The 16665-nt window shown below is 38.8% G+C and overlaps 1 protein-coding gene across 1 annotated transcript; it reads left to right on the top strand.

Moving 5' to 3' along the window:
- Positions 1-1147: 1147 nt before the first annotated feature.
- Positions 1148-1801, top strand: LOC121133958 (zinc finger protein 844-like; the record flags this gene model as incomplete). The annotated part of the gene is made up of 1 exon (XM_040731339.1): positions 1148-1801. A coding segment is annotated over one exon (654 nt), but the record flags the coding sequence as incomplete, so codon positions are not given.
- Positions 1802-16665: the final 14864 nt, after the last annotated feature.

The raw sequence follows: 16665 nt of genomic DNA, 5'->3' as shown, positions 1-16665 counted from the left end.
TATATCATGTGTCCTCTGGCTACAAGCCATAAGAGTACAGGGATATGGAAAGAAGCAATGTATCTCTCTCCATCTCAGAACAATTAGAAAATATGTAGTATTCCCCATGTTGAGTAGACTTGTTGAACATGATTCAATTTTGCAAGTCATTATTTTTCCAGCTTCATTGGTGATATATCAACAAACCCATAGTTCAGAAAAGCCCTGTGAGTATTAGGGATGTTTAAATACTTATGTTTGTCTTAGTTTTATTTGCAAATATAGTATGACTCATAATATAGGAAATTTTATCAATGGAATAAGTGGGGTAAAGGTCTTAATTCTTCCAGTTCTCTTCAAATATGTGGAAACTCTCATAGAGAAGAAAGTTGCTATAAATGTGAGTCAGGTAATAAAGGCTCTTAACATCACAGGCATCTTCAACTATGCAAAACAATTCTTTTTTTTTTTTTTTTTCGAGACAGGGTTTCTCTGTATTGTTTTGGAGGCTGTCCTGGAACTAGCTCTGTAGACCAGGCTGGCCTCGAACTCACAGAGATCCGCCTGCCTCTGCCTCCCAAGTGCTGGGATTAAAGGCGTGCACCACCAATGCCCGGCTGCAAAACAATTCTTAATGAAGGGGAACAACATGAGTGTAAACAAAGTGATGAAAGCTTATGATCTGATTACTCTTTACTATTAGAATAAATTGTAAGATTACTTCAGACAGATATAAAGATTCAACAGTGTTATGGTAAAGGTTTTACATATGCCAATTATCCTTGCAGGCATGAAAGAAGTCATTCTGGAGAGAAACCTTCTGACTATGATCAATGTGTTAAAGCCTTTGCATATCACATTCATCTTCAGAGGCATGAAAGAACTTATATTAGACAGAAACCCTATGAAGGTATTCAATGTGGTGATGCCTTTGTACATCATAGTAGTCTCCAGATACATAAAGAAACATATACTGGAGAGAAACCTTATGAATGTAATCAATGTGGTAAAGCCTTTGTATGTCAAAGTAGACTCCAAATACATGAAAGAAGACACACTGGAGAGAAACCCTATGAATGTAATCATTGTGGTAAAGCCTTTGTATGTCCAAGTAGTCTCCAAATACATAAAAGAACACATACTGGAGAGAAACCCTATGAATGTAATCAATGTGGTAAAGCCTTTTCACAACATGGTCATCTTAATAAACATAAAAGAACACATACTGGAGAGAAACCTTATGAATGCAATCAATGTGGTAAAGCCTTTTCACAACACAGTCATCTTAAAGTACATAAAAGTACACATACTGGAGAGAAACCTTATGAATGTAGTCAGTGTGGTAAAGGCTTTCCGCATCACAGTTATCTTCAAATGCATGAAAGAACACATACTGGAGAGAAACCCTATGAATGTAATCAGTGTGGTAAAGGCTTTCTGTATCACAGTCATCTTCAAATACATGAAAGAACACATACTGGAGAGAAACCCTATGAATGTAATCAATGTGGTAAAGCCTTTGCATGTCACAGTCAACTCCAAACACATAAAAGAATACATACTGGAGAGAAGCCCTATGAATGTAATCAATGTGGTAAAGCCTTTACACGTTACAATCATCTTCAAACACATGAAAGAACACATACCGGAGAGAAACCCTATGAATGTAATCAGTGTGGTAAAGGCTTTACACGGCACAGTCATCTTCAAATGCATGAGAAAACACATACTGGAGAGAAACCCTATGAATGTAATCAATGTGGTAAAGCCTTTGTATGTCAACGTAGACTCCAAATACATGAAAGAAGACATACTGGAGAGAAACCCTATGAATGTAATCATTGTGGTAAAGCCTTTGTATGTCAAAGTAGTCTCCAAATACATAAAAGAACACATACTGGAGAGAAACCCTATGAATGTAATCAATGTGGTAAAACCTTTGTATGTCAAAGTAGTCTTCAAAAACACAAAAGAACACATACTGGAGAGAAACCCTATGAATGTAATCAATGTGGTAAAGCCTTTGCATGTCACAGTTATCTTCAATTGCATGAAAGAATACATACTGGAGAGAAACCCTATGAATGTAATCAATGTGGAAAAGCCTTTGTATGTCAAAGTAATCTCCAAATACATAAAAGAACACATACTGGAGAGAAACCTTATGAATGTAATCAGTGTGGTAAAGCCTTTTCACAACCCAGTCATCTTAAAAAACATAATATCACACATTTTGACCTGAAACCCTATGGATGTAATCAATGTGGCAAAACCTTTGCACATCACAGTTATCTTCAAATACATGAAAGAACACATTTTGGCCAGAAACCCTATGAATATATTCAATATGGCAAAGACTTTGCACATCACCGTTATCTTCAAAGGCATGAAAGAATAAATTTTGGCCAGAAACCCTATGAATGTAATCAGTGTGGTAAAACCTTTGCAAGTCACAGTTATTTCCAAATACATAAAAGAATACATACTGGAGAGAAGCCCTGTGAATGTAATCAGTGTGGTAAAGCTTTTGCATGTCACAGTAATCTTCAAAGGCATAAAAAAATGCATAGTGAAAAGAAAGCCTGTGAATGTAATTAATGTGGTAAAACCTTTGCATGTCTTAGTTATCTCCCAACTTTCTAAACACATACTGGAGAGAAGTCCTATGAATGTAATCAATGGGATAACTCCTTTGCATCTATCAGAGTCTTTGAAATCATGAGAAAATGTACTGCAGAGAATCCCTATACATGTAGTATGGTGATGTTTTGTACTTCATGTTGGTCTTTATACAAGAGTAAAACTCTTAGTGTACAATCTATTTGTTAAACCCTTTACATGTTATGGTAGTCTTTGAGGACTTCAAAACTCATACCAAATGGAATCTGCCTATAAAGGATTTGGTAAAATCTTTAGTCAACATACATACATTCAGTTACACTGGGTTATTTGTGTGGTGACATATTATTTATGATTTAATAAAGCTTGCATGAGGGTTCAGGATGCAAAGCCAGCCACACTAGTTAGTTATAGAAGCTAGGTGGTGGTGGTACATACCTTTAATCCCACAATTCAGGATTAAGTGGTAAATGGATCGGAGTTCAGGGCCACCCAGGGCTACTCAAGATTGAATCGTTCTAAAAGAGTAACAGCTCATGCCTTTAATCTTAGGACTTGAGAGTTATTTAAGACAGGAACAGGGTCTCACATCTGGCATTCACTCTCCAGCCACATTGAGGATAGGACGGTATTCAGTCTGAGAGTGAGTCTTCAGCCACGTTGAGGAGAGCATAGCAGTCTGAGTGAATCCAAGGGGTAGTGAAGTCAGGAGCAGTCTGAGGATCATGTCTTTGGTCTGAGCTGAGGTAGAGGTAAGAGCTAGTGGCCAACTGCTTAGCTTCTCTAATCTTCAGCTTGAAGCTTGAAGCCCAATATCTACCTTTGGGTCTTTTATTTATTGTGTTACAATTGGTGCCCAATGTTAAAAGTACTAATTCACAAAAAGGCTGCTTTGAGGCCACTGGCTCGGGTCCAAGCCTGTGCTGCAGGTAGGATTCCTGGCTGAGTCCCTCCTGCCCGAGTCTTTCCTGCCTGAGTCCCGACCAACCAGGTAGGTTTTCTCCTAAAATTTTTGAGCAAGTTTGGGATTTTCATTTTTAGCTTTTCTAAAGTCTTCAGCTGCCACCAAAACTTGGGAAGCTTTTGGACTTTTCTAGAGATCCTTTCCTTGGGCTGACACTCTCAGCTCATGGCCACAAGCTAGCTCTTGGATTCAGACATGCTATGCCTCACAGTTCACTGACATTGTTGGCAGATTTAGTAAGTCAATTGGAAATTCTTAAAGTAAGGAATTAGTTAGAAAAGAGAGTTTTTTTCCCATATTAAAAAATGGAAAGCACTATTAAAATGGAGATAATTAGGTCTCTTTATGATTATATAATGGATGGTTTAAAAATGGAACAATTAAATGAAGGGATAATCAAATGAGATTGACATACTGTTAATAATCATTTTGATAATCTTGTCATTTTTGATAATTCTTGGTTTATAAGAAAAATGATTAATATGAATGTTAAGATGCAGGCCTTAGAAAAATTTATTAAAGCAGATTATTGAAACCCAGACTGAGAAATTACATGGAGAAATAAGTTCAGAATTGCATTTTCATCTTATAAAGGGACACCCTAAGGTCATAACAGAATCGCCAAATGATGGAGGTTCAGTAAGAGCTATTTGGAAGCCTGTGACAATTAGATTTAGGGAAATTTAAGGAAGCTATAGTCGCCTGTGGCATCCATTCACCATTTGTGAAGCAGATGATAAACACATGGTCTGTTTGTAATAGGGTTATCCCTATAGATTAGATAGATTTGATTAAAGCTGTCTTAGAACCTGGACCAGAATTACAACGGACTCCCTGGTTCAGAGAAGAGTCTTAAGAATATTGAACAAAAGGCTAAAGCAAAAGGTATGGATATCTCCCAAGATCAAATTCTTGGAGAAAGAGATTATGCTACTTAATAAAGGCAATGTTTATATGATGATCACCTTTTGGGTGTATGCCATGTAGTAGCATTAAATGCTTGGAACAGAATTGGAGAAGCAGTAAAGAAAATTGAATCATTTACAAAAGTTATACAAAGGCTGTCTTAAGCAGTAAATAGAATGATATCAGACTCAGAAACTAAAAAGATAATAATTGAAACAATGGCTTTTGAAAATGCTAGTGCCCAATGCAAAAGGATAATTAGCTCTTTAAAAGCAGGATCAGCACTTTTAGAGGATTAGATCCAAGATACAATTAATATTGAAGCTCATGGCCTTAATGATGATACATGGATAGGAGAGGTGATTTTAAGAAGTTTAAAGAAAAATTGTACCATCACATGTTTTAATTGTGGTAGGCAAGGTCACCTGAAAGGGATTGTAAATGGTGTTTATCAAAATATTTTTTAAGTATAATCCAAACAGAACACTCTGCATCTGAATTATGTAGAAGGTGTGGTAAAGGTAGGCATTGGACAAAGGAATGTAGTTCAAAAAGAGATCATCAAGTTAGTCCTTTGCCTTCAGGAAATGCCTTGAGCCTTTCACAGGCCAAAGCCTCTATGCCAAAACCAGTTCATTTGTTTCCTGCCACAGTGGACGAAACTCCTTCCCAGAACAATTAAATACCCTAATGCCTGTTAAAAGAAAGCATATTGTTCTGGAAGATAAAGAATTTTGGACAAATAAGCATCCAAAGAAGCAGGGGAAAGTACCTGGGGAAAATTAGCAAGAAGTAATGTGACCTAATATGATCTCTGAAGTCTCCAAGATGAAGATGTAATCCCAGCTGCATGGCGGCAGCACCACCTTTAATCCCACTACTTGGACGGCAGAAGCAGGCAGATTACAGTGAATTCAAGGCCAGCCTGATCTACAGAGTAAGTTCCAGGAGAGCCAATGTCAATAGAGCAAGTTTCAGGACAGCCAGAACTGTTAACACAGAGAAAACCTATCTCAAAAAACAAAACAACAACAAAAGACAAAAAATGGGAAGAAACTCCACAATAATTCACCAGGACTATGATAAGACCATTAAGCTGGACAATACCAACTAAAGGTTGACTTTGAACTACAAGCTGCTCAGAACAATTCCGAGATGGCTAGCTGAGATGATCCAGCCTCACAGACTCACTACTCTATCCAGAACTTTAGACAAGCCCTGCACTTTCCCATTATAAAGAGACTGGACATAAAGGATACAGCATGACAATTAACCCAAGTTTTCTTTTCAGGATTCCTTAAAGATGCTGTTGCCCCCAGATAGCAGGAAGGAAGCTTAAGAACACAAGGTCCACATTCCCAATAGATGGATGGTTTTGGGTCACTCATTGGGTTATGTATATTTGTCATTGTTTAGGAGGATTGGTTACAAGTTGTCATTGGTAATGGTAAAAAAAAAGGAATACAGATACAATAGGATAAAAAGGGTTGATTATTGAATCTACTCTGAAAAGAAAAAAGAATATAGATATGATAAGGTAAAAAGGTAGATTATTGAATCTACTACTTTTAAAATGCAACTACTAGTTTTAAATATTTTTACATCAGATTAGACTTCTGTATATGGTATATAAATGTATATAGATAAAATTTTGAGATTAATTTTGTTAAAACATACTGTATGTATATTTCTAATATTGTTCAAGGTATTGTGCCTGTATAGTTCACTTAACGATGTAACGCAGATTTCTAGTCCTCTTTGAAAGTTATTATTACTAACTATGTAATATAATAAATGAGACATGTCTGCTCCTGACTATACCAGTCTACTTCAGAGAAGATGATGGGCATCGAAGAAACTCACATGGAATTTACTTTTTTTTTTCTTTCCGATACAGGGTTTCTCTGTGACTTTGGAGGCTGTCCTGGAACTACCTCTAGTAGACCAGGCTGGTCTCAAACACACAGAGATCCTCCTGCCTATGCCTCCCGAGTGCTGGGATTAAAGGTGTTCGCCACCACCACTCAGCAGAATTTTCATTGTTTGAGGTAAAAGTAAGCCACCAGGCAAGAAAGTGCCCTTGTCTTGACTGCTGACAGTATGCTGTCCAAAATGGACAAACAGGACACCAGAGTGAGAGACTGCAAACCTTGCCAACACAGGGTGGGACAGCCCTTCAGAAAATCCTGCTTCACAGAAAAATCTGTCAGATATTCTGGGACTGTAGGCTAAAGATGGATGTCCCAGTGTTGCAGAGGACCTTTGAGTAACTGTCCAGGCAGCCAGCTGTTTTTGTCATTTCTTGCATTTTTTGGAATTTTCTTGCTTGTATTTTCTGTTTACTCAGTTAATATTATTTCCTTTTCGGGTCTCTGAGGGAGTTGGAGACTAGATAATGATAGTGTTAGTTTTCCTCATTTCCCAGACTCTGAAAAGAAACTCACTAAATAGGTGTAAAGTATAAAAGTCTGAAAGACATTAAAAGATAATTTGATAATGCAAATTAGAATAGAAAGTAAATTAGGTACAATACTTTGGAATCCCCAAGATAGGGTAGGTAATGAAGCATTTTCTCTGAGTTTATCAAATGCAAATAGATTCGGTATTTTCTCTGAATTTGTCAAATGCAAATGAACTAGACATTATTAATGTACTTATTGCCTATAGATATTGTATATACTTATTGTACTTACAGTATATAGTTGTTCTTATGTTAGTTGTATTTTTTTGTATTAGATAAAAAAGGGGAATGGTGATGTTATACTATTTATTATTTAATAAAGCTCACCTGAGGGTTCAGGATGCAAAGCCAGCCAAACTAGCTATAGAACCTAGGTGGTGGTGTTGCACACTTTTAATCCCAGGAATCAGTATCAAGAGGTAAATGAATCTCTGATTTCAGGGCCAACCAGGGCTACACAAGATCAACTCATTCTAAAAGAGTAACAGAGCTCACACTTTTAATCCCAGGACTCATGAGAGTTATTTAAGATAGGATCAGGGTCTCAGAGATGGCATTCATTCTCCAGCCACATTGAGGATAGGGAGACATTGAGTCTCAGGATTCTCCAGCCATGTTGAAAGCATACAGTCTGGGTTTTAAGTCTGATTTTTGGTGGAGCCAGGATCACCTTTCAGCCTGAGCTAGAGGAAAGAGCTAGTGGCCAACTGCTTTTCTGATCTTCAGTCTGAAGCTTTGATAAATCATAAATAATATATCACCACAGTAAAGTCGGACAATGCCTAGCTTTATTTTGTTTGCCCTTGCAAACTCATATGGACAAATCCCTGAAATTTTAATTAATAAAGTAACTCTTTTAGATTTCATATTTCTCTTCAATGACATGAAATAACTAATTCAGGTGCAAATCTTTCTGCATGTGTATCAGTGACTTTTCTGTTATGGTAAAACATAATATCTACATCGACTTATGAAAGAGTTTAATTTGGCCCTTTATTCCAGAATGGTACAGGCTCACCATGCAAGTTGCATGGCAACAAGTGTAAGAAATAGCAGCTAATGCAGGAACTAAGATCTCACATCCTCAGCCTGCAGCACGAAGCAGAGAGTTCACTGGAAATGGCATGAGGATGTAAATTCTGAAAGTGTACCCCCAGTGACATATTTCTTCCAGCTGGCAGCATTTGCTATATCTTCCCAAATGATTCCAACAACTGAGAAGGATTGAGTTCTGTGACTTGAAGCCTACATGCTTTTTTTCTGTTACATGAACCAATTCATGATGAAGAAAAACTATATAAGTAAGATTTTAGATGTCTCAACACCTGTGTTACAGGACTGAATGCTTACAATAGAAAAACTATTGTAATTATGTGATGTCAGTATGTGTTTGTGTGGACATGTGAATGTGCATGCTGGTTCTTGAGAACATTAGACTCTTGGATCTTGTAGTGCTGTAAATATTTTAAAGCCTATTTAGATCATTTTGAAGTCAGGAAATAGGGACAAACTCATATAAGAGAAAAACCCTATTAATGTAAATGATTTGGTAAAGATTTTAGACATCACAGTTGTCTTCTGCTTCAAGAAAAAAAAAACTTGTTCCATTTCTTTTACATGGTAGCCTTGAAGGAAGTAAATTACCATGTTTAGTCAAGACTGATGGTGGGGATCACTACATTGTGGTCTCTATTTTGAAACATTTGAGGTACATACTAAAATGTGCTATATGTGTGGCAAATCCATTTAGTGTAGTCTATTTTGTGGTCCTTACATTCCTTCTGTGACTTTTGTTCATCTTCTATTGTACTTAGTGATAGGTATCAAGTGAGGGTGGCTGTGAACTGGTGGTGGTGAGTTGTTGTTCCATGGTTTTGTTTTTCATATTTTCACAAATTCCCTTGAGATTTCGTTGTTATTCAGCCTGGCTTGGATGTCAGTAATGATCCAGGGTTACATTTGAACTCATGTATCCACCTCCTGAGTATAAGTCCAAGGGTAGATGATGTACTCCCAATGTGTGCTGTTTTGTTAATACAGTTTAACTAAGTTAATGTTAAAATGCTTAATAGAAGAGAATACACGAAACATTAGATACCTCATATGTATATTGAAAGCGGCACTTTCACTTACCTGGTAGAGGTGTAATAAAGTAGGATAATCAGCAAGTAATTGTGTTATCTCATACTTGTTACATGCTTTGCCCTGTCCCTATCAGTTAACCATTTGGCATTTCATCTTGAAGTGCTGCCTTCTAAGGGAATTATCCAGAGCTGCCGGATAATGTAATGGCACTAAGATTTATTTTGTAACAAATATTTATGTTGTGTGTATAATGTGATTATGGGTTTGTAGGCCCATGGCAGATATGTGGATACCCGAAGATAGTTTTGTGGTAGCTACTTTTGGTCTTCTTAATATGGTGACCAAAGTCAGATTTCCAGCCTTGCACATCACAGACCTTTCCCACTGTACTCAAGTAAGATGTTGAATCCTCTGGGACTCCAGTTACAGCACTCTTAACTTCTGAGCCATCTCTCCAGACCCTCAAAACTTTGATATATTACATACTTATGTTCAATATCTGTGCTTTATTCAGAAATAGTAGGTTCTTCACTGAAAGCATGCTCATTTGGCTCACTGGAAATTCACTCTCAACTCTGGTAACAGAGTCTATAGAGAAAGTTCAGGAATGTCTGAGGATCAGAGGCCAAGAGGGCTGAAAAGTTTGTTGCTTATGTGCTACACCCCAGATGTAATTGGATTCTTCATATTTTACTCTTTTTTTTGGTCCTAAAATAAAACCAAAGACCTTATCCACACAAGGCAATTACTCTACTACCAAGCTGTGTGTCAGACCTGTAAGCCAATTCTACCACCAGAGTCACAAGGCATACAGCAAGATAGACTTGACTGTCATTGGGGAACCTCAAGATTGTGGCACTTGAGGAGGCTTTCAGGACTTTTTCAAGGCTAAGAGGGTCTTAAGTAGCAAAGGGCAAGGAGAAGCTGGCAACTATCACTCTGCAACCACTCTCCACCTCACCTGACCTCTAGAAACATGGTTATCAGCCAACTGTTACCTACCTCCACCACAGTCAGTATGAGAGGTCTGGGTAACCTTCCAATTGAAAACACTACGAACCAGCCAAGCACTGTGCTCAGGACCCACAGGTGAGTAAGGCAAAACTGGTGTAGTCTCCATCCACATGATATGAAGACAGACAAAAGAGATCTAAGACCATAGGATGATAAACTGACAGACTTAGATCTCACTGGCTTTCAGTTTCTTGTGCATCTACAGAAGGTCAAGTCTTGTCTACATTAGAGTTAACTCAGAAGGATTCTACATTAGAGTTAACTCAGAAGGATGCATCAGTTCAATGGGATGATCAACAACAAAGACCAACACAAACTTCTACCCTGCTTCTCTGGCTGCTGAGCATAGAAAGCCCTGGTTTGTTAGTTACAGGACCCATGGTGTCACTAACTCAAGAAATTTACTCTCACCTCCAGTCTCAGAAGTCAGATCTGTCCCAGGGGGAAGTGGACAAGAATAATGCAGTCATCAGGAAGACACTCTTCCTCAGTATAGTCTAAGAGCTGAGATGGAAAAAGAGCAAAGCATTAGCCTCCACGCTCATGTCCTCTCTCTCATCCATCCAAGGCCTGCACAGACACACTCTCCACTAAATCTTGTGGACTCTGCTGTAGGCTAGATCCACAGCCAGTGCTCTACCACTTCCTCCAAACCGTTGAGAGAAAGTCAGTTTCTTAGTATCAAATGGGATTCCTTACCTCTCCTAGGAAGGTTTCCTCAATTATGCTTTTCCCCAGGCAGGCATAATCAGCATGAGTCAATACAAATCACAGTTGGAATTTTATTTTTCTTTGAGACAGAGTCTATGTATCTTTGGCTATCCTGGATCTCAGAATGTAGATGAGGCTGGCCTCAAACTCACAAAAATCTGCCCACCTCTGTTTCCCAAGTCTTAGACTAAAAGGAGCATAGCACCCCATCTAACTTGTAATTTCATTACTTATTTACTTATGACTGTATGTGTGTGCTCATTTATGTGTGCATGTGTGTCATAGTATGGGAGTAAAAGTCAGAGAACAACCTTGGATCTTGGTCCTTTCCTTCATCATGTTTGATACAGGGTTTTCTGTCACATATCCATATACTTGCAGGCTTTCTCCTGTCTGTCTTCTGTCTTGCCTTAAAAAGCTTTGAATTATAGGCACACACTGATGGATGCACTTGGCTTTATAATGCAGATGTAAAGGTATAATAACTCTGGTTCTTAGTTGCAAGGTGAGTACTCTATCTGCCAGTCCATCTTTGCAGTGCTGGGTTTGTCAATTAGAGACTTCTGGAATGTGTTTTGGGATACAGTCTCACTTTCTAACCCTGTATGGTCTAGAACTCACTATGAAGTAGATAGGCTAGGCCTGGAACTTATAGAAATTCATCTGCCTCTCTAATTCTTGGAATAAAGGTGTGTGCCACTGCCACCACATCTGACTGAAAACGTGTTTATTGTGGATTTAACATAATTGTTATTAGAAAGAAAGGATTTTGGGAAAGTGTGGTCTTATGAAGGACAGTCACATTTAAGAATAAATATATATTAGTATTTATTAAAGACATAATATGTATTATGCAATGTAGTATACTTTGAATCAAGGTCAACTGGGCTTCCAAATAAGACCCTGTCTCAAATCAGGAGAACAAATCAAAATTATGTCTTTTTGAGATGGTCATTTCTTTGGAAGTGACTATGTCAATGAGCAGATACTCAAATTCATGGGTATCAGTCTGCCTTTGCCTTCCTATAGCTGGGATTAATGCATGTGCTACCATGCTTGACAATATTTATTTTTGAAAATCATTGTATGGGCACAAGTAGCAGACATATGAAGTGACTTTAAGAGGTATTGTATTGTCTCAAAATTACAGTATTCCATTTCTTGTAGTATTATTTAGTTTTGTTCTTTTCTCCCCCCTCCCTCAGTGTGTGTGTGTGTGTGTGTGTGTGTGTGTGTGTGTGTGTGTGTGTATGTGTTGGCCTTGAACATGTAGCATATGCTTTAAAACTCACACTGATCTTCCTGTTTTTGTGTCCAGAGTGCTGATATTAAAAGAACACACTACCAAATACAGTTTAAAAAATAAGTGTTATGGTGCAAGTGGTCTCTTATTTTTTTGGTTGTTGTTGGTGGTGCTTTTTTGTTTTTACTTTTTTTCATTTTTTTATTTTTATTTTTTGGTTTTTCGAGACAGGGTTTCTCTGTGGCTTTGGAGGCTGTCCTGGAACTAGCTCTTGTAGTAGACCAAGCTGGTCTCAAATTCACAGAAATCCATCCACCTGCCTCTGCCTCCCTAGTGCTGGGATTAAAGGCATGCACACCACCACCCGCCTTATTTTTATTTATTTATTTATTTTACTGATCTAATTTCAGTCATTATTTTATGTGTATGGTTGTTTTTCCTGTATCATGTCTTTGTACCCCATAAATGACCAGGGAGGCCAGGAGATCGTTTCAGAACTCTGTTACTGGAGTTACCGATATCGAGTTTCTATATGTAGGGGAAATGGAATCTGAATGCTCTGGAAGAATCTTCAGTACTCTTAAACCCTAAGGTATTTTCCAACCCAAGTTTTCTGTTCTTGATTATGTTTCCTGTCCAAGGCAGTCTAGTCAGGATCAGACACCTGATGCTGATTAAAAAGTGGGATTCTCTTTCAGGTGAGAGAAATCCTCTCAGGCAGGGATGAGCTCCCTTTAACTGTTTATCCAGTTCAGTGTGGTCAGCCTTAAAGCATATACATCCAACTAACAAAAACAGATTCAGCAGAGTGTGATCATACATTCCGCAAACGTATTCATACATACTTACCAAGGAAGAAGCTGGAGGGAAGTGTGTGGAAAGGGATGGAGGGAGGGTAAAAAGGGGAGAAGTGGTGTAATATCTTTTAATTAAAATGTATAGAAATAACTTTTAAATGAAAAGAGGGGCTAGAGAGATGGTTCAGCAGCTAAGAGCACTGGGTGTTGTCACAGAAGGTCAGGTTTCCTTTCTCAGAGTCCACATGGAAGCTAACCATTGGCTGTAACTCCAGTCTCAGGTGTGTCCTGCTTTCTTCTGGCCTCTGTGGGTACTGTGCACAGACACGAGCAGGAAAAATACCAGGCAACTAAAATTTTAAATAGGTTAAATGTAGTTGTTTTTTTAAACTCTTTTTTTTGGGGCCTACCATGAAGCTCCAAAATAAACATATACATACTTATTCTTACTTATGAATGTCTGACCTTAGGCTGACATATTTCTAGCCAGTTTCTCTTAAATTATCCAATCTACTTTTGCCTCTGGGCTTTTACTTTTTTCTATTCTATATTCCTTTCTTCTTACTCCACGGCTGGTTGTATTGCTGGGTGGCTGGCCCCTGTCAACTTCTCTCCTTCTTTTCTATGTATTCTCTCTGACTGGCAGCTTCGCCTGTCCCTCTGCTGCCTAGCTATTGGATGTTCAGGTCTTTATTAGACCAATCAGGTGTGATAGACTGGGCGAGTAACGGCTTCACCCAGTTAAACGAATGCAACATGAAAGAATGCAACACATCTTTGCATCATTAGACAAATACTCCACAGCATAAACGAATATAACAAATCTTCATCTAATATTCCGCAACAGTTAAAAAAAAATGGGATGCTCTGCAGTGACACCACAGACCTGAAACAGACGGCAGCCAGGCTCTTTAAAATGAACTTCTTCTGGTCTTGTGTGTAAGCAGCTGTGGCCTTCCTCTAAGCTAACCTGCTCAGAGGTAAAGGCTGGCTTGTTCTGAGGTTACAGTATCTCAGCAGAGCCATCCAACTATGAACAGGAGCCACAGTGCTGATAGGTGACTTTTCCCTGATGTTTTCTGAATTTGTGTTCACTGTCCTTTGTATTGGAGAGAACTGAGGCATTGATACATTTGTCTTTTATATCACACATCATGAGTGACAGGTTTCTTAGTTTGAGGCCAACTTGGTCTACAGAATGAATTACAAGGCTACATAGATAAACCCTGTCTTGAGAACCCCAAAATCCTCCGGGTGGTGGTGGCGCATGCCTTTAATCCCTGCACTTATGAGGCAGAGGCAGGCAGATCTTTGTGATTTCCAGACCATGCTGGTCTATAAGAGCTAGTTCCAGGACAGCCTCAAAGCCACAAAGAAACCCTGTCTCGAAAAACCAAAACCAAACAAAAATATCCCGAAAACCCCCAAATCCCAAATCAATCAAGCAACCTTTAATGTGGATCACACCTCAGGTGGCAGCCTGCATATATAAAGGATATTGAAGAAGGAAGCTCTCACTCTCTTTGCCAGCTTGCCTTGCTCTGGTTACCAGCTTCATTCCTTTAATAGCACTAGAGCCCACTTCTTCAGAATTCTGGTGTATATGGAAGACCAGCTGAGACACCATCCTCTTGGACTGAACAAGTACTAAATTCTTCAACTTTCCATGGAAGATAGTCATTGTTTGAGCTTGACCACAGCCTGGGAGACATTGTAATAAATTCACTTTGTATGTACATAGATTTATTCTATAGTTGTGTTCCAGTACAGAACCTCGACTAATAATACTGCTAGATTTCTGTTTGTGTTTCTTTTGGTTTTTCACCAGCATTCTTCCTTGTTACATTTCTTGTAATTATTCAATTTACAATGAAGACTATGCTTTTTTACTAATATTCATTAGTCAAGAATTTCGTCTGAGCCAGCTTCGTTTGGGAGCCCTAGCTCAGGAGTTGAGTCCTGGGCCACCATTGTTACCGCATCTGCGTCTAGTCTCTGGCCCCTCCGTGGGATGTTGGATGTTTCAATCAAGTAGTTTTTTCTCAAATATCCTAGTTCTTTATTCATTTCAAAGAACTTTTGGGTCTTGTGTAGTACCATGGACCACCAGGAGGTTAAAAGATAGCACATGAGTATAGTGACCACCAAACAGAGGATTCCACTGGATGTATTGATTATGCACAGGCATAGATTTTATTTTCAGTTTTGATTGAAAAAAAGTTTAGTCATAAAATGGTATGTCCTCATGATTCCATTGGATTAGCAGCTACCTGCGTTTATGGATGTTTTAGTGAAGACATGTACTTCATGCCAGTCTTTCATGTCCTTCTCTTCTGTCTTAGTATTTATGGCTCTCAATGTAGAAAGATGCTGTCAGAGTCACAAACCCACAGCGACTGCAATTTATTCTGCCACTGATTTACTCTGAAATCTTGGGTGCTGCACAAAACCTTACAAAGTTGTTGTTAATTTTCAGAGTTAGGATTATGGCAGTTGTGGTTATTGCTAGATTTTATAAAACATTTAAGACTTACTGTAGTACAATCTTCTACTTAATATGCTAATGCGTTCCCATGCAGCGTTAGCTTCCCTACATGGAGTACAGAGCTTGGAGGAATGCTAGATGCTCAATAAATATTTCCAGTGATATTCAGCAACTTATTTTAAATAAAAAAGCCAAAATATGGGACATATTTTTCATATATTTTGTTAGGATTAAAGGGTTAATACCACATGAAAAATTTTCATCTTGAATTACTGAAAACAGAAATGAAAGCATGACAAATATTTCATATTATAAGAATAAACACTCTCAATGCAATTGTTGGTCAGGGAAGGAGAGCTCAGACTTGTGTGGAGCTGAAGGGAGAAGCTGACAGGTGATGTGAGGCAGAGTTCACAGGTCAAGCCCATTGTGCCCGTCTTCATCCAGAAGGCAGTGTCTTTGCTTCAACCAGTGGAAGCCAACTATTGTAGAAGCTGCATATACTATTGTAGAAGCTGAACATACATTTGTAAAAAGAGTAGAAGTGAGTTTACCTACTAGCAGGAGATACTGATGCAACTGCATAGACTAACAAATACAAGTATAGTGTCAAAAATAGGATATTCTTTGCGAACTTTTGGCCCGCGAATCTTGTAGACTCCCAAACTATTGATATTGATCTTGGTTACCCTCTAGAAGTTGACACTAAGCTACTATTATTGGAGATAACTTAGACTTGACTCACAGAAATGGAGAGGTCAACCTGGTGACTTCTTCCTGTCTAACTGTGGCTACACAGACACCGGTGCCTATTTGGTTTTCTTTCTGACCAGAGTCACATCTCTGCCAGTAGAAGCCCACAATAGTCTTTGGAATCCCAGTCCCAAACTCTGTCCTTAGGATGCCAAGCAGGGGCCCCTCCCCTGGAGTCTCCTTAGTCCAGACTCCGCCCCTCAAAAGCCTGCCATTTGTGGCTCCACCCCCAGAGGACATTAAAAGCCTCCATGTCTGGATTCACCTCATGCTTCCTGGTTTTCTGCTCCCCTGGGGCCACCCAGGAATGCCTTGCTCATATTAAACCTGGGTTTATTAATTCCGTCTGATTGCCTTATTGCATCACCTGCGGCGGGTTTCTGGAAGTCGGATTTTTAAATTTGTCATCCCTACCCCAGCAATCTGACCTCAGCTACTGCAGAGTATGGGCTGACTTAACCTCCGGTTTAAGCTGTAGCGTTGGGGATGGGCAAGTCAGATTCACAACCCCACCCTCAGTAACCCTTGGGGCATCTGCTGTGAAGTTTGTCTAGATTGTTTCCTTTGTGTTTTGTGATTGTACCACAATATACTATGGACCATGAATTCAAAGTGGCCAACAGAGGGCACTCTTGACTTCAACCTCCT

This window comes from Mesocricetus auratus, unplaced genomic scaffold (assembly GCF_017639785.1).
Source record: "Mesocricetus auratus isolate SY011 unplaced genomic scaffold, BCM_Maur_2.0 Super-Scaffold_100025, whole genome shotgun sequence".
Lineage (NCBI taxonomy): Eukaryota > Metazoa > Chordata > Mammalia > Rodentia > Cricetidae > Mesocricetus > Mesocricetus auratus.
The sequence above is the reverse complement of the archived record's forward strand: the minus strand, read 5'-3'. Positions and strand labels throughout refer to the sequence as shown.